Source organism: Hippocampus bargibanti, linkage group LG22 (assembly GCF_051943395.1).
Source record: "Hippocampus bargibanti isolate YZ-2025 linkage group LG22, ASM5194339v1, whole genome shotgun sequence".
Classification (NCBI taxonomy): Eukaryota; Metazoa; Chordata; class Actinopteri; order Syngnathiformes; family Syngnathidae; genus Hippocampus; species Hippocampus bargibanti.
Window position 1 is genome coordinate 5,571,777 of NC_142755.1, and position 17,785 is coordinate 5,589,561.

Sequence of the window (17,785 nt, forward strand, 5' to 3'; positions counted from 1 at the left end):
TGAATGGTAAATCATTCATCAAATATGCAGTTTGGGATTAGCTTCGCCATATTTATAAAAACAAATGGCTTTTCTCATTCAACCAATCACCGCGCAACATTAAACATCTTCCTGTTCCGAACTCTTGCCCAATCAGCGGCCTTGACGTAAGAAACCCTTCTGTTGACTCGGGAAGGTGACTCCTCAGACTGATTCTGGTTTATTTATCATTTTAAACAGCGAATGCTGTAAATCAGATATTATTTAAAATCATGTCTTCTTTCGGGAGGATGTTAGGCATCCTTCGGGTTGGAACTCGGCTGACGAGACGCGATCCACAAAGGATAATAACGAGAAAGTAAGTTCGTCGTCACTAGCCTCTGATGCTAACATGCTAACGAGTCGTTCTATCCATTTTCCCTCACCTGTGATGATCTTGCAGGGCAAGCGACGGGACCCACATCGAGCCTCAGTATAGGCAATTTCCTCAAATCACCAAGAGCCAGCAGTTCCAGTCGGAGTTTATCAGCGGTGCAATGTGGTTCTGGATCCTTTGGCATATGTGGCACGACCCGGATGCGGTCCTGGTAAACACCTGCACTATTAAAAAAAAAATAATCCAACTGGACCGTGACGTGTATATTAATGAGTTTTTCGTTCTGCTCCAGGGTCATTTCCCGTGGCCTGATGCTTCTGAGTGGACAGATGAAGAGCTTGGAATTCCACCAGACGACGAAGAATAAGGTGATTTTTACAACCATTCCAAATTAGCATATTTGTTGCGCTTACCTTATTTTTCTTCATTGCAGTTCATCCGGAGTGAGGCCACTTCGAAACTGTTTCCTAGAAGTCGTCATTGTACATACAATAAATATTCAAACATTCTCTCACGTGTCATCAATAATGAGCCTTTCCACTGAATACGTTTTATTTACACGCCATTTTATGAAATGCAGATAACAGTGTGTCAGCTTTGCCAGTGTTTGAATCTTGTTGTTTAGAATGTAAGCCACGATTAGAAAACAAATGTCCAAAAAAGTGAAGGGAAATAAAGTCGGATTGAACAAACCGAGAGGAAAGAAAGCGACAGCGTGAACAACTACAGCGTAAATGTGCTGAAAGTCACTCGCGGGTTTGTGTGCACGTCAACCTGAGCGGAGCTTGAAAGCTACTTTGTTTTGGGATGACTCCATTAACACTATCGCGCTAGCTAGTTATTAGCTATCTGTTGAGCGAAACGAAAACTAAAAAGATCGGCGTCCGCGTTCGTGAGGTGGCTGGTGCTTTTCTGTTCATGGCTTCATTCCCTGAGTTAACAACTGTGAAAAAAATTAGCACTTTTTTTTAAGTTCCTCACAACTTTCGGCACCACAGTGGCTCAAAAATACTAAGTGGCACGATTGGATTGAGGATTTAAAAACAGACCCGTTCTTGAAAAAAAAAAAAAAACACACCGCCTAGAGGGAGAATAAGAAATGGATAATTAGTAAATCAACTGCTATTATTAGCTAAATAATAATACATTTTATTTATAAGCGCCTTTCGGGACTCTCAAGGACATTTTACAGTGATATAGCTAGCTGGCTAACTAGCTAGCTAGTTATTATCTATATGTTGGCTAGCTAGCTGGCTTTCTATCTATTTACATTAATTTCATCAGTGCTGTATGTCATGCATATTTGACAATAAAGCTGACTTTGACTTTTGACTATTTGAGTGGCTAGCTATCTAGCTATTAGATATCTGTTGCCTGGCTCTATCTATTTGAGTGGCTAGCTCGCTAGTTATTAGCTATGTGTTGACTAGCTAGCTGGCTCTATTTGAGTGGCTAGCTATCTAGTTATGAGCAATCTGGCTTTCTATTTGAGTGGCTAGCTATGTAGCTCGCTAGTTATTAGCTATCTGTTGACTGGCTAGCTGGCTCTATGAGTGGCTAGCTGGCTCTATTTGAGTGGCTAGCTATCTAGTTATTAGCTATCTATTTGAGTGGCTAGCTATGGAGCTAGCTAGTTATTAGCTATCTGTTGCCTGGCTAGCTGGCTCTTAATTTGAGTGGCTAGCGATCTAGCTAGCTAGTTATTAGCTATCTGTTGTCTGGCTAGCTGGCTCTATCTATTTGAGTGGCTAGCTATCTAGCTAGTTATTAGCTATCTGTTGGCTGGATAGCTGGCTCTATCTATTTGAGTTGCTAACTAGCTAGTTATTAGCTATATGTTGGCAGGTTACCTGGGTCTATCTATTTGAGTGTCTAGCTATCTATCTAGCTAGCGATTAGCTATCTGTTGGCTAGATAGCTGGCTTTCTATCTATTTCAGTAGCTAACTATCTAGCTAGCTAGTTATTAGCTATCTTTTGGCTAGCTAGCTGGCTTTCTATCTATTTGAGATAACTTCCTGGTTGAGTGAACGCTGGCATGTGTGGCTGCCGCTGCTCACCCACGGAAAAACTTATCCTGTGACTGTAAAGCGACCTTGAGAGTTTTGAAAGGCGATTAGAAATGCAATGTATTATTACAACAACAACAAGATGACGAGCACACCAACGCAAATACGCCATTTACAGAAAAAAAGAAGCTCCAAAATATAATAAAATTGTATCTCTTCATTAATAAATACATTAAAAAAATCACAGATTAAAAGGAGAAATAAATTAAGCAGAATATCCATGAGCTTTTTTTTTCCTTTTGTGAAAGATTCCTATTCAAACCAACAGAGGGCAGCGATGAGCTTGTATAAAAAGTAACAAAGAAGAGCGGAAAGGGAGAAAATATTTTTTTTTTTGTAATTATTGCTGGTGAGATTTAGAAAGCACGAGCACCATTTGTGAAATCCGCCACCCCGAAAAAATATATTAAAAATAATGGAATACAGTGATACCTTGGCTTACAAACTTAATTGGTTCCCAGACAGTGTAAGGCGAAAAGTGTGTATCCCAAAAATTAATTTCCCATAGAAACCATTAAAATGAGAATAATCCGTTCCCAGGTCCCCATAAAACATAATTTTCTAATTTTCTAAGCCTTAAAACTACACAAAATATACATTATTTTATGCGTAATAAATGTGCAATGGTATTATAATTTAAAGAAATAAACAGTACAGTATAATAAAGTCGTTTTATTTACCTTTGTGATGGTCATTGATGGCTTGATGGAATGGAGTGGCTGGTTTCATCAGCATTAAACACTTGATGAGGAACGTAACCTTCTTTCACCATCTTGAGGAATGATCTCTTGTAGGTGCATTTACTGCGATAATTTTACCTAGTTCCTCATCAATTGTGGTCTGTTTAGCTGGGTTGATAGCTTTTTGCATCAATAGTACAGATAGCTTGTGAGGGTTGTTTGTTGAGCCTGATTGATGTTTTTTTAACCTTGCAGTCTACACTCGGCCTTTGAACTTATCAAAGTTGAAATTCTGTAACTGTCGTCTGCCTGTCTCTTTAATGTTTAACCCGCCACCACCCCCCTCACTGCTGCGTTCTTGACCAATCACATGGCTTTAACCGAAGACGGGGCGGGGAATAGAGGACAAAAACAGTCGGCTGCCATTTTGTTGTTAGAAGAACGGGCTCGTTCGCGAACGACATCACCCATTGAGGGAGCTCCGTGTACGAAAAAAGTTCGGATGCCAAAGTCAAATTTTCATAAATTTAACGTTCGTAATCCGAAAAGTTCGTAAGCCAAAGGGTTCGTAAACCGAGGTATCACTGTAATAACTAGGCGTCAAAATGTGTTTGGTAAACCTCATTGTCCTCGACGTCCATTTTAATGCCCGCAGTCGCTCCCATCCTCATCGCCACCTTTTCTTTCCATCGTTAGTGTGCTTGTAGTGAAGTTGGTGCATGACTCCCCCCCCATTTTTTTTGTCGTACCTCAGCTTCACGTCGTCTCGCTTCTTAAAAAAATAAAAAATAAAGCACAAAAAGTGTCCAAATAGCTCATATTAACTCATTCACTGCCATTCCTCAATTTATTCGAGCGCCATGCCCTAATTTGATCGGGTGTTTCACACTTGGGTGCCGATCAAGTGCTGGTCAGACCTCCGGCAATGTTTTTTTTTTGTTTCTTTTCCACAAGGGGCAGCATTTGCCTTTTGTCCATGTTAGCCCTTTGTTATAGCTTCAGCTGTTAAAGCGCAATATAAATCAATATGTATGGATCATATTTTGCACAACTGCCTCCATTTCGAGCTCAGATAACTCCAGACCTATGTAATTTAGGAATTAACAATTTTTTCTTCGGATGAAATTAAAGATTCTAAGGTTTCTAGGGGGCAGCATATGCCTTTTGTCCATGTTAGCGCTTTGTTACAATTTTTAGCTGTTGTTAAAGCACGATATAAATCAATATGTATGGATTGTATTGGGTACAGCTGCCCCCATTTCGAGCTCAGATAACTTCAGACCTATGTAACTTCGGAATTATTATTTTTTCTGATAAAATTAGAGAGTCTACAGTTTCTAGGGGGCAGCATTAGCCTTTTTTTTCCATGTTAGCGCTTTGCTATAGCTTCAGCTGTTGTTCAAGCACGATATAAATCAATATGTATGGATCGTATTTTGTCCAGCTGCCCCAATTTCAAGCTCAGATAACTCCAGACCTCTGTAACTTAGGAATGAAGATTTTTTTTTCTGATTAAATTCAAGTGTCTTAGATTTCCTACGCTGCTTTGAATGTTTATGTAGTCCCACAACTCAATATGTTGTGGGTCCTGCAATTTTGAGTGAAAATGACAAAAACCCTGGCAACGGAGTAGACATATTTTTGCACATCGTCTGGCAGTGAATGAGTTAAAAAAAAAAAAATCTTTTTTTTTTTTCTTTCCTTAGACAAAAACACGACTGTGTCTGTTGATTTTCAAAATCTTGCCCAGTCTCTGCTTGGCGGTGGCCATGCCTTTTTTGGGACGTTTGCCTGAAAACAAAAGAATGGAAAAAAAAAAGGTGAAAAATTAGACGTATTCCACGTATTAAGATGAATTTTTGTCACACACCTTTTGTGGCTTGATTGCTGACGGGCGGCGGGTTGGAGGCGTGTCTCTTGGAGGGGTGCAAAGGGGGCGACATGTTGGGATCACAGTACTGGTAATGGTGCTCTGGGCTGGGTAGGCCCTGATTGTCCCAGGCCTCTCTGCTGTTGCCTTGGCTGTCCATGGGGCTGGCGACCCCCTGCTGGTGGGGCGCCGCCCCCCGCTGCCCTGCCGGGTTGGAAGACCACCATGGTTCCTCAGGCGAGGCCGTCTTTTCCGCCTTGGCGGGGCATAACAGGCCCGCCATGGATAACATCCCTTGAATGGCTTCTTCCGTGCTGGGTGAGGTAGGACGTTCTCTAAAGGGGGCGGGGCAAAGAGTGTCATTTGCTTGTAAATGCCGCCCAAATATGGTCGTCCTTCCTGTAAGGGGCGGACATACCGTTTGAGTGGTTTCTGGCGAGATTGGTCCAGCTCGATGGTGTGTCTTTTTTGCCTTTGATCTTCGTCCTCCGAATCGTCGTCGGAAGAGGACGACAGCGGCGACACTTTGAGCTACCAATAGAAAAATTTAGATTACATTACATTAGATTACATTCCGCAGCAGCTAAAAAAAATACATAAAAATACAGGAGCTGCTGTAAAGGCAGCCATTCTCGCGGCGCCATCTTGAAGTCAAAAACAAACAAAACAAAAATAATGTGACAACATAAAAGACAATCTTCAAACTTTAGCACTTTCTTCAACCCTATGTTTCATACATGAAGCAGTTCTAGATGAAAGAGGAGAGGGTTAAAGCGTTCTTTTCACCAGTGGATCAGAATGTGCGCGTCTGCTACAAGCTTAAGTTTTGAAAGCAAACACGAAGCTGTAGCATCGTTTTTGACGAAGAGAGAGTGTCACATCTGTCCTGTCAATTCGCTTCAATTCCAAGCCGCGACAGTTCCACATACAGCCCAGTGACTGACCATTCGTTTGAAAGAAATTAGCAGGCAAATGTCCGCCGTACCTGCGTGGGAGCATCGCTGTCCGAATCGACATCCGACGCACACGTGTGTCCCGACGCTTCTTCCCTGAGTTCGGTTTTCACTCTCTCTGCTATGCAAGAAAAAAAGTGTCAATAAAGTGTCAATAAATAATACGACTAATAATAATAATAATAATACATTTCATGTTCAAGCCCCGTTCAAAACTCTCAAGGTCACTTTATAGTCACAGGATATGTTTTTCTGTGGGTGAGCAGCGGCAGCCACACATGCCAGCGTTCACTCAACCCCCAAGTAACTCAGATAGAAAGCGAGCCAGATAGCTAATAGCTAGCTAGCTAGATAGCCATATAGCTAATAGCTAGTCAGCTAAATAGCTATCCAGCGAGCCAGACAGCTAATAGATAGCTAGCTAGATAGCCAGACAGACACGCAACAGATAGCTAATTGATCATAAATAGCACCTAGATAGCAAATAGCTAGCTAGCTAGGCGTTCAGCGTTTACTCAACCCGGAATAACTCAAATAGATAATATATAGCTAGGTAGATAGCCAGCTAGTTAGTCATATAACTAATGGATAGTCAGCTAGCTAGCTATCCGGGGAGCCAAACAGCTAATAGATAGTTAGCTAGATGGTCATCCAGACAGACAGACAACAGATAGCTAATTGATGATAAATAGCAAATAGATAGCAAATAGCTAGCTAGCAAGGTGTTCAGCGTTCACTCAACCCGGAATAACTCAGATAGAAAGCGAGCCAGCTAGCTAATAGATGGCTAGCTAGCTAGCTAGATAGCCATATAGCTAATAGCGAGTCAGCTAGATAGCTATCCAGCGAGCCAGACAGCGAATAGATAACCATCCAGACAGACATTTATATTATAGTTATTATAGATAAACGCCTCCATTATTGTTTACAATAACTTATTTTAACACAAGTTATGATTGACATTAATCATGATCAATGAACCTCACCAATCATTTTGTGGTCGAGCGCCCGATTGATCCAATCTGACTTGACGTCGGCGTTTTTGTTAAAGACGTGCCTGTTGGACTCCATTTTGATCGGGCACGCGGCGGGCCGCCTCATATCCCTGAATAGGAATTCAATAGCATTTTTAGATCAAGACCACAAAATGGGAATTAAGTCAAACATATTTATTGATTATGGAGGAAAAGCGTACGGAAATATTCTGACCGTATGATCCTGCCATTGACCAGCATGAGTCTGAGGTGGTTTTCCTCCAGGGATTCGGCGGCGGCGGCGGCCGAAGCCGTGGACGCCTTGTTGAGCTTCCCGCGTACTTTGGCGCAGAACGCCGGATCCTGCCAACAGCACAGAACAGGTCAAAACCGCCCAAATGCATCATGGGACAAAAAAATAAACAACAACAAAAAAAATCTGTCACCTCCTCTAGCGGGCCCACCTCCAACCTCCTCAGCACCTCCCTGGTGTGTCTCTCCAAAATGTCCAAGTTGGACGACGTCCGGGGCGTCTGCCGCTGTTGTTGCTCTCGCAGGCGGCGGGCTGCCCGCCTGGCTTGCCGCGCTTGGCACAGACGTTCCAGGGTGGCGCGTGTGGACGGGCATCCGTTGGATCCTCCTCCTCCTCCTGCTCCTCCGCCGCCGCAGACGCTTCCCTGAGATTTAAGCGGCTTGACGCTAACGCCCCCTGCACCGTTGTTCGGTTCCTCCTGTTGCGCAATAACATCGGTCACTCGTCGCAGATGATAAAGAATACGCGCATTGTTATAGTCTTGTTTTGAACCTTACTTCTAGATGTCGTATTTCCTTAGTGAGCTCCTTGATGAGATGATTTGGCCTGATGTTGTCGGGGACCTCGCTGTTGGGCTGAGTCACCTGGACAAAATGTCAAAAGTAAGAAACAATGCAAAAAAAAAAAGGGGTGACGGAGGAACACGTTGGCGAGAACTAACCTCTCTTTTTAACCATGTCTTGAGCGCACAGATTAAAGCCTTCACGCCCTCCATGAGGTACGTAGGCGGTGGACAGGTGTCTTCTCGGAGTTCTGATAATGGACCGCAATTAAATTACATTTTTTTTAACGGCGTTTATGAAATAAAATTTGCCGCACAAAAATTACCTTTAAGAGTTTCCAGAAGATTCTTGCCCACATACCAACAAATGGCCTCAAAGTAAGGAAACTTGAAGAGGTCCGGCGTTTTCAGACGGCGCTCCATTTCGTAACACCTGACCGACAAAATAAAATCACGTTATGTCATTTCAAAGTAAAGGTATTACAAAAAAAAGGGGGCGGAGTTCCGGGGTCTTACCTGAGCTGCATGCCGATATTGAGGTTATGCAGGAAATTGCCGCCGAACGCCATGCAATCCTGAGAGGTGAGGACGGCGTGGATCCAACCTGCGGGGGGCGCCGTAGCGTTAGCACGCCGACATTGACGGCGGACGCCTGATAGCCTGACCCCTGGTCACATTATTTGTTATTTTGTTTGTTTTTGACTACAAGATGGCGCCAACCTCGGATAAAAAGGACAACAACGAGGACAATTTAGCAGTTGGCGCCACGGATATTTTCCACTTCTGTAAAATTTCTTAACTCAATCACTGCCATTCGCGAATTTATTCGGGATTTGAAAATCATGACTTGGAGCGCCATTCCCGAAAATTGACCCAGAGGAAATGATCATGAGATTTTTCGACACCCACGTCACTCACCGGCTTTCAAAGCCAAAAACACTTAACTCACAAATACTACAGTCAAATTTGAGGACTATAATAATAATAATACATTTCATTTATAAGCGCCTTTCAAAACTCTCAAGGACACTATACAGTCACATGATATTTTTTCTGCGGGTGAGCAGTGGCAGCCACACGCGCCAGCGTTTACCCAACCCGGACGTAACAAAGTAAAAAAAAAAAAAAAAAAAACTGAATGATATGACAACACAAAGACACAGAGAGTCATTCATTCTTCAGCACTTTCTGTACCCTCTTTGTGACATGAAGCAGTTCTAGATAAAAGAGGAGAGGATCACAGCATCCTTTTCAGCAGTGGATCTGGGACGTCATGGTGGAATGTGCACGTCTACTACAAGCTAACTATGAGTCCACATGGATAAAAAAAATGCAGTTGCACTGACCCAGTTTGTTTATTTAACTCATTCATCGCCATTCCCGATAAAGCGTTGGTCAGACCTCTGGCAATGTTTTTTTTTTTTTTCCCTTCCACGAGGGAGCAGATTTTGCCTTTTGTACAAATTAGCGCTATGTTACAACTTTAGCTGTTGTTACAGTGCCATATCAATCAAAATGTATGCATTGTATTTTGTACAGCCGACCCCATTTCAAGCTCAGATAACTCCAGACTCATATAACTTATTATTTTAACTCTAATTAACTCTATTTTTGATGAAATTAGAGAGTCTAAGGTTTCTAGGGGGCATCATTTGCCTTTTGTCCATGTTAGCGCTTTGTTATAGCTTCAGCTGCTGTTAAAGTGCCATGTAAATCAATGCATGGATTGTATTTTGTACATCTGCCCCCACTTCAGGCTCAGATAACTCCAGACCCATCTACCTTAGGAAGTAACTCTTTTTTGGATGACATTAGAGAGTCTAAGGTTTCGAGGGGGGTGCATTTGCCTGTTCTCCATGTTAGCGCTTTTTTATAGCTTCAGCTGTAAATCAACATGTATGGATTGTATTTTGTACATCTGCACCCATTTCAAGCTCAGATAACTCCAGATCCATATAACTTAGGAATTAACTATTTTTCTGACAAAATTAGAGAGTTTTATGTTTCTAGGGAGCAGTATTTGCCTATTGACCATGTTAGCGCTTTGTTATAGTTCGAGCTGCTGTTAAAGCGCCATGTAAATCAATATGTATGGATTGTATTTTGTACATCTGGCCCCATTTCAAGCCCATATAACTCCTGACAAATTTAACTTAGGAATTAACTCTATTTTTGATGAAATTAGAGAGTCTAAGGTTTCTTATGTTGCATTGAATGTTTATGTCGTCCATTTTTTTGTGGGTGCACGTGGGAGTTTTCAAAAAATTGTTACCCGTGGGGATGAGCAGCGTGGTTCCCTTGGGCACCACGCACTTGAAACACTTGTCCACTTTGTCCCCGAAAAAGACTTCGCTCTGATTGGGCGAGGAGCTCCAGGCCTCATAGAGCGCCAGGTTGGCTGGCGTTGGCTTGATCAGGTAGAAGATCTTCTCGCCCTGAAGATAAACACCCACGATTGTTCACGTCTTTTTCTCGAGCGGGTGTCCAGAGACATCCGTTGTCTCACTCACCCAGAGGACGTGGTACCACACGGAGGTGCCTCCAAAGTCGATATGGAAGTCGGTGTAGCTGTCCTTCACGCCCATCAGGCAGTACTTCTGCACGAAGGGTTTGGGGAAGAACGAGTCGTCCGGCCAGTAATTCTCCACCCAGGACATTTTTTGAGCGACGTCGGGCACCTCCACTAGCTTGGACATCCTTTAGCGAGATAAAAACATCGGAATGGGCGCGACGGAGGCAACGACGGCGGCCATTTTGGGAAGCGTTTGCTCACTTGGTGTCGGAGAACTCCAAGCTGATGAGGTTGAGGACTTTGGGGCGATGCGGGCCGGTGAAATACTTGATGAACTGGCTGAGTTTCATCTTGGTGTCGGCTTGCCGGGCGACGTCGATCACGTCGATGACTTTGTCGCCGCCTGCGGTCGAAAAAACAAGACCGTTAACGCCGTCGTTGAGGGCGGCCATCTTTGTACGCACCCAAACGAGGCTAAACAAACGCTTGCTAATGATGGGAGAGGCTAACTAACGTGTTATGCTACAAATCACATTGGGGCGACATATTGGCTTCACACACGCTGCTTTAAAAGATGTAACGCAGTGGTGGTTCGTCAGGGCCTGCAAGGCCTTCTCTGCTGGCCTAAATATATCTGAATCACAGAATAATGTGATTGGGCGAGGAGCTCCAGGCCTCGGGGCGACATATTGGCTTCACGCACTCTGCTTTAAGATATGTAACGCAGTGGTCGGGCGTCAGGGCCTTCAAGGCCTTCTCTGCTGGCCTAAAAAAATATCTCAATCCCAGACAAATGTGAATTATATTTTGTCCATTATTAAATAATTCCAAATTCTCTTTCGGCTTCCTTTCATTGCTTTTAACCAATCACATTTCAGCTAATTTGTTACCACGGTCAGAAATCTACTCGACGCCTTCACAATCAGTTCTGCAGGCCCAGGAGCATAAAAAAAAAAATCGATGGCGATAAAACCGATGCTTTAACCAATCAGATTTCGAGTTGCCTGCTTGAAAACGTTAGCAACATCAAGAATTATCGCAAAATATGATTGGCTCGACACATGATTGACAAGTCACTAACCAATCATAGTATCACTAGCCGGCTAACGGATAAGCGCATGCTGGCCAGAGCTAGCATGCTGTGTCTGTCACGAGCTGTATAAGCTAATATATTTTTGTGTTGATTTAATAGCAAGTTTTGTCAACCCACAATGGCTGAAGACGGACTTTTCAAGAAAAAAATGGAGATTATTAATAAAGGTTGGCTATCTCCGAAGCTAGCAAAAATAGCAAGTAATACTGCAATTTTATGCGGTTATCATGAACCCACACGTTCATAGTAAAAACAGTTTAAAGGCAGTATTTCTTAAGTTTCTTCGGGTCACATGTTATTTCCTTGCTATCGGCACCCTCTAGTGGACATGTAGTAAATCACACAAAACTGGATTCAGACATAGCACAACTGAAGGCCTGGTCTGCTATTGGCCCGGAAACGCACGCGGCTACTTAGCCACAATTTTCTTCTGGCTATCACGAGTGGATAGCAAACTTACCCACGTATTGCTCCACATCTCGCACGCCGAAACTGGGCGACGGCAACTTGAGGCCAAGGCCTTCCATCTCAGTGACGGCGATGGGATGGCGGAATCCCGAGCGTTCGAGGTACTTTGGCGTCACCTGCTCGCCTCGCATGCGCATCACCACCTCCTCGCAGCTGGTGGACCGACACAAACAACGACAAACGTCAACATTTGGATTTATTTTCAAAACAGAAACAGACAGCGCGAAAGTAAATAGATGGTTTGAAAGGGGAGTAAAAGAAGATATTTTTATAAAACAGCTAACACTAAATCGCCATGGTGGCATGAGGCTCAATTTGGATCATGCTTACAACAGATTTCTTAGATTGTTACCACGTAGGCTTAGTCATGCTGATGAGGTGATACCAGGGCGAATGGGGCAATCAGGGCCAGTCATAGACCAGGGAATAGTACTCTGCTCCCTCCAACCTTAGAGCAGGGACCTTTCAAAGCAGAGGTCTGGCAAAGGGATATTTATATAGGGCCAGAGCTAACAGCAAAAATTTTAGTTCGCTGATGAAGCTTCTCGGATGAGGAGCGAAACGTCCGACACCTTGAAAGAAGTACAGATGACGGCTGAAGAAACCTTTTCATCGATGGACCACTTCTGTACCACCGAGAGTTTACACAGACGATTGAACCCTTTTAGCTGCAATAAAATGGCGACGTGGTTGTTTTCTTACATGACCAGTCTTTTTGGAGAAATGTGACGACCAGTCTTTTTGGAGAAACATGAAAGCCCGCGATTGGTACCTGGAGAAGGTTCTGCTTTGCAGCTCCTTGACAAAAATGGGGGTGCCAGCTTGCACGGGCTTGGCTCCGTCGTCGGGCTCCGTGTAATCGTGGCGGTGCCAATTGTTCCGCCTTTTCACTGGCGACCCCAATGAAAGATTGAAGCAGAAATTATTATTATTATTATTAGTAGTGGTAGTAGTATAGTAGTAGTAGTAGTAGTAGTAGTCGTATTAGTAAAGTGATACCTCAGCTTACAAATTGAATTAGTTCCCAGAAAGTGTGTGTAAGGTGAAAAGTGTGTCTTCCAAACATTACTTTCCCATAGGAAACCATTAAAATGAGAATAATCCGTTCTCAGGTCCCCATAAAACATAATTTTCTACTAGTTCGTAACCCGAGGTATCACTGTGTTATTATTATTATTATTTACGAATGACAAGAAGCGACATCACTCACTCAGGGAGGGTCCGTGTAGGACGTCACAGTTCGGACAGTGGTAAACGTCGATATCAACGGCATGGTGCTCCTCTACGTGGACACAGCTGCAAACAAAATGGAATTATAAAAAAAAAAAAAAACATGAGAAGTGTTGAATATGTTTTTTTTTGTAGCTGGATTACATCGAAAAGGGAGGCAAGATGTCTCCCATTTGACCTAAAATGGCTTCCGTCTCCCAGTCGAACATAGCTGCTACCTCCCTTTGGGCCCTTTGGGCATTTTGTGATAAACGCAAAATCAGATTAAGAGCGCCGGTTTGAGCCCGCGAGATGGAAGTGAGGCTCTGGCCGCTATCACCTTTGATCTATTTGCAGGGAAGTGTAAAAAAAAAAAAAATAATAATAATCCAAAGCGCCGGAAGAGCCATTAAAGTACTCAGGAAGTGGAGAGCTACTGTGAATTCTTAACATTTGCCATGCACACATTGTTCCTGTTGTTTATTATTTTGCTTTGTGTTGACTGTTATGTAAAGTGTTTTGTTACAGCGGCTGCCTCTACAGCAGCTCCTAACCCTCTAAACCGGTTTCCATTCTACTACAGTGAGACCTCAACTTACAAACACCTTATCTTACAAACATTTCGTCTTACAAACTTCAAATTTCTGAAAATTAAACCTTATAATAAGCACTATTTTCATAATACACACCCACCACGGCTGGCGGAGTGATCTTCGGCGGAAGCACACAAAGGTGACTCTCCTTCCATAAGCCATCAACGACCATCAAAAAGGTCAATAAAACTTTATTTTACAGCACAGTTTATTTCTTTAATTACAGTCCTCATGTAATGTGCCTCTCTTTCCAAACAGCAATTCCCTTTGACCTTCGACCTCCAACGCCATTCCATTAATGACCATCACAAATGCAAATAAAGTGACTTTATGATACAATGCACATTTATTATACATAGAATAAGTTATGTTGTGTGTAGTTTTAAGGCTTATTTAGTTGAAAAGTATATTTTATGGAAACCCGGGAACGGATTATTCCCATTTTAATGGTTTCCGATAGGAAATTTTTTTTCGAGATACACACTTTTCGCCTTACACACTCTGTCTGGGAACCAATTAAGTTCGTAAGTTGAGGTCTCACTGTACATTGTTTATTTATGTTATTTCTAGTATGCATAGAATACTTTGTTTTTAATCTTTTCACCCCTTCATTTAAATGTTGCTGCTGTAGATGGCACATTTGACCATTGTGGGACTATTAAAGACTCTGATTCGGATGAAAACGTGTCCTGAAATGACTCCGGCGCTAAGGATCGGCGTGCGGGCCAGATGTAGTCGACTCCTCCCCCCCATTGGCGAGCGAGCGCGTGACTTGGAAAGATGCTATAGCATCAAGCTCATGTTTCTACCATGTGCTCCATTGCAGGAAAAGCATGACTCATACACAGCGAGCGACCTCGACTGACTTTATCGTCGCAGCGGCAAAAAGGAAGAGGACGCGCCTTCCGAGCCCGGGAGAGAGAAAATTGGGTTGGGTTGAGTGAGGGGGCGCAAGTATTTCCTGCCTCCTACGAGGTTGATGACGATGTTGTTGCGTCGCTAGTCACGGGCGGCGTCATCTAACAGGATAGATGTCAATCAATAAATGATTCAAGTGGATTTCACAGTGTGAAATCAATGAGACCCCCCCCCCCCCAAATAATAAAAATGGATCTGTCTCAATGACGATTTCAATTGTAACGAGCAGTATGCGCTCAGCGTTGGACTGGACCACTTCCTGTCATCACCCCCCCTCCTCACCCCAACTAGATCCTGTGTGGTGTATTCATTAGCTGTGAGAAGCCTTCATTGTCGGCGCCGCCATACAAAAGGCCGGAGGCGGGCACGGCTATTATTTTAAGCTCTAAACAAGCATGCCGGGGCGGGGGGGGGGACCCGGACGAGTTTCATCTAACCTCCAGGCGGGCGTCGATGGATGTAAACAGTCTTGAACAGTGGCTATCTTACACATTGAAAATTGACCCACAGGAAACGATGAGATTTTTCGACACCCATGTCACTCACCAGCTTTCAAAGCCAAAAGCACTCAACTCACAAATACTCCAGTAGAATTTGAGGACTATGAGTGTACATGAATTAAAAAAAAAAAAAAAAAAAAAAAAACGCAGTTGCACCTCTTCAGTTTATTTTCATATTTAACTTATTCACTGCCATTCCCGATAAAAGCGTTGGTCAGACCTCTGGCAATGTTTTTTTTCTCCCCCTTCCACGAGGGGGCAGATTTTGCCTTTTGTCCATGTTAGCGCTTTGTTTCAATTTTAGCTGTTGTTAAAGCACGATATAAATCAATATGTATGTATTGTATTGTATACAGCCGTCCCCATTTCAAGCTCAGATAACTCCGGACTCATATAACTTAGGAATTAAGTTTTTTTTCTCATGAAATTAGAGAGTCTAAGGTTTCTAGGGGGCAGCATTTGCCTTTTGTCCATGTTAGCGCTTTGTTTCAATTTTAGCTGTTGGTAAAGCACGATATAAATCAATATGTATGTATTGTATTGTATACAGCCCTCCCTATTTCAAGCTCAGATAACTCCAGACCCATATAATTTAGGAATTAACTATTATTTTCGGTGAAAGAAGATAGTCTATAAAGTTTTTTTACACTGCATTGCCTATTCATGTATTTCTAAAGCGCAATATTCTTCAGGTCCTGCAATTTCAGTGAAAATGACAAAAACCGTGACATTGAAGTAGACACATTTTTGCATATTTTTTAAATTAGAATTGTTATACTACAACTGCATGCACTTATCAGATTGTTTTCCACTGTCGAAGGCGAATCAGTGCAAGTCGGACATGCCAGCATTTCTCTTTCTGTCGTGTTGGCACACCCTCTCAGATTTTTTTTTGGCAGCGCTCTTCACGCCATTACACAATCATTCCCGCCATTTCTAAGAAACTGCTCTGTTGTTTGTGTGCTATTACGCACCCCGCTACCAAAACAAAGCAAGCCAATGGGAACAGAATCAGATCCCGATGACCTGTGATGTAATTTTTTTTTGGGCGACCTCGACGCTGAGGATAAGCTTGATAAGGGTTGTACCACTGAACTTGATCAGTGGCACATATACGCAAAAGTTGTGTAACAATGACTCACAAAAGCAGCACTGATAACACCACGGGGACGCTGACATGACTACGCGTGGAAGCAGAAGTTGCTGAGAAAAGGATGTCTAAAACGCCTGTTATTGCTAAATGATAGAATTTTAAGCTGGAGTCTTTTGGGGTAATTTTTGACATTCATTTAACGACCCAAAACACATAAAAACACAAAACGTTTGAAGGAAGCAGTTCCAAATTCAGCCTTTAGGCGTCCCATCGGCCATGTGCCTCAAAAAGGGGGGATTTAAATTTCTCAAGCAGTCAATCAAAAAGCGCCACCATAATAACAAGGTCCTTGTTGTCGAATATCGCATTGAAAGCGATATTCAACAAAAACAAGGGGGACTCGAAACCCACCGTGACGAACCCAATAGTTTTGAAAAGTGTCACATTTTTTTGGTTCAAAACAAGAATACGAAGGAGCCACGTTTAACAATGGAGGAAGTTGCTCGAGGAGCGTGCCGATGTAAATTGTAGTATTTTAAAAACATTGGATATCTCGACTCAAGACAGTAAAGCATTAACATTGAATTAATAGAAAAAAAAACGAGAAAACCAATACATCGATTTTCAAAACAAACTCGTCGCCTTTGTAAATGACGCCGAGCTTGACTGACAACACAGACGACCCACGAATTGGGAGAATAAAACTACTCGCGTCAAACCACTCCTTTGTCTTTAACATTAACCGAAACCTGAATTTTACACACGGTATCATCTTGTTTCGCGTTTAGCCCATTCCGACAGCATAAAATGCGGTTTCAAGGGAAAAAAAACAACCCACTTTCTCACACCAACTCGCGTCAATAGACCATTTAAAGCCCCCGAAAGCTAAGCTAACTTAGCCACCGGTCCGACGCTCGGAGAACCGTCGCATTTACCAGACAAACTCGGGTATGTGTTCCCTCAAAAGGAGCTAGATCGAAGGAGGACACCTTATGCCACGTACCTGCCGTGGAACCAGTCCTTGCAAATGTCGCACTCGATCATAAACCGGCTCACGTCGTATGGCTGCCGGCAGACACAGTATAGCGGGGTCGCCGCCATCTTGCTACTGTCCCCAAACAACGCAGGAATGAACGCGGGGCGGAGAGTCAAACCCGATGGTCGGAAACTGCCGAAGGGAAGCCGAGAGAATCCGAAGCTTTGTCAAAGGAGGCGACACTGTTGTCACGACATAAAGAGAAATGGTTAACTTTTACGACGAAATGATGTCGACATGACTGCATCCGTGTATTAAAGTGCACTTTACAACATAATCTTCATTGACTTATGCTTTATTTCGAACAAGCACTATACAAGCATCGTATTGTATTATAATACATTATAATATAATTGAACTGTATTGTGTTGTTCTTTTGACTTCAAGATGGCGCCGCGAGACTGGCTGCCTTTCCAGCAGTTCTTGTATTTTGTTTTTCTACTTATTTCTTACTTTAATCTTTCCTTCATAACATTGCTGCTGTGAAATGTACATTTCTCCACTGTGAGACTAATAAAGGCAAATCGAATCCAAACAAAGGATAGAACAACATAAAACAATTTAAAAGCATACAATACCTGTACAGTATATGGAACTAATGTAATACACGAATGCAACTGTCAACTATGTACTACTATTATTCAAGAT

At 42.8% G+C, this 17,785-nt stretch overlaps 2 protein-coding genes across 3 annotated transcripts; one reads left to right on the forward strand and one right to left on the reverse strand.

The window, feature by feature from the left end:
* Window positions 1-133: 133 nt before the first annotated feature.
* ndufb2 (NADH:ubiquinone oxidoreductase subunit B2) lies at window positions 134-864 on the forward strand. The gene is made up of 4 exons (XM_088988458.1): window positions 134-337; window positions 422-566; window positions 648-723; window positions 789-864. Exons 1-3 carry the CDS (start codon window positions 252-254, stop codon window positions 720-722), a joined length of 306 nt encoding a protein of 101 aa, XP_088844584.1. The 5' UTR covers window positions 134-251; the 3' UTR covers window position 723; window positions 789-864.
* A 1,507-nt stretch (window positions 865-2,371) lies between these two features.
* Window positions 2,372-17,309, reverse strand: kdm7aa (lysine (K)-specific demethylase 7Aa). 2 transcript variants are annotated; one of them, XM_088988423.1, is made up of 18 exons: window positions 17,105-17,309; window positions 12,999-13,084; window positions 12,561-12,678; window positions 11,781-11,941; window positions 10,489-10,630; window positions 10,226-10,412; window positions 9,988-10,150; window positions 8,232-8,319; window positions 8,042-8,148; window positions 7,875-7,966; window positions 7,711-7,797; window positions 7,347-7,631; window positions 7,136-7,263; window positions 6,913-7,031; window positions 5,959-6,044; window positions 5,392-5,504; window positions 4,974-5,308; window positions 2,372-4,894 (listed from the first exon to the last, which is right to left on the reverse strand). In XM_088988423.1, exons 1-18 carry the CDS (start codon window positions 17,200-17,202, stop codon window positions 4,806-4,808), a joined length of 2,484 nt encoding a protein of 827 aa, XP_088844549.1. In that variant the 5' UTR covers window positions 17,203-17,309; the 3' UTR covers window positions 2,372-4,805. The 2 variants fall into 2 exon arrangements, with proteins under 2 accessions (XP_088844549.1, XP_088844548.1); XM_088988422.1 differs by having other exon boundaries at window positions 5,959-6,047; window positions 17,105-17,305.
* Window positions 17,310-17,785: the final 476 nt, after the last annotated feature.

Excerpts from the sequence above, each read along its gene's own strand:
- ndufb2 (XM_088988458.1), top strand. The coding sequence starts at position 252 with ATGTCTTCTTTCGGGAGGATGTTAGGCATCCTTCGGGTTGGAACTCGG. Across the intron at positions 338-421 it reads CAAAGGATAATAACGAGAAA|GGCAAGCGACGGGACCCACA; the intron begins GTAAGTTCGTCG and ends ATGATCTTGCAG. Across the intron at positions 567-647 it reads ACGACCCGGATGCGGTCCTG|GGTCATTTCCCGTGGCCTGA; the intron begins GTAAACACCTGC and ends GTTCTGCTCCAG.
- kdm7aa (XM_088988422.1), bottom strand. The coding sequence starts at position 17,202 with ATGGCGGCGACCCCGCTATACTGTGTCTGCCGGCAGCCATACGACGTG. Across the intron at positions 7,632-7,710 it reads AGGAAATACGACATCTAGAA|GAGGAACCGAACAACGGTGC; the intron begins GTAAGGTTCAAA and ends ATTGCGCAACAG. Across the intron at positions 7,032-7,135 it reads GTCAATGGCAGGATCATACG|GGATATGAGGCGGCCCGCCG; the intron begins GTCAGAATATTT and ends ATTCCTATTCAG.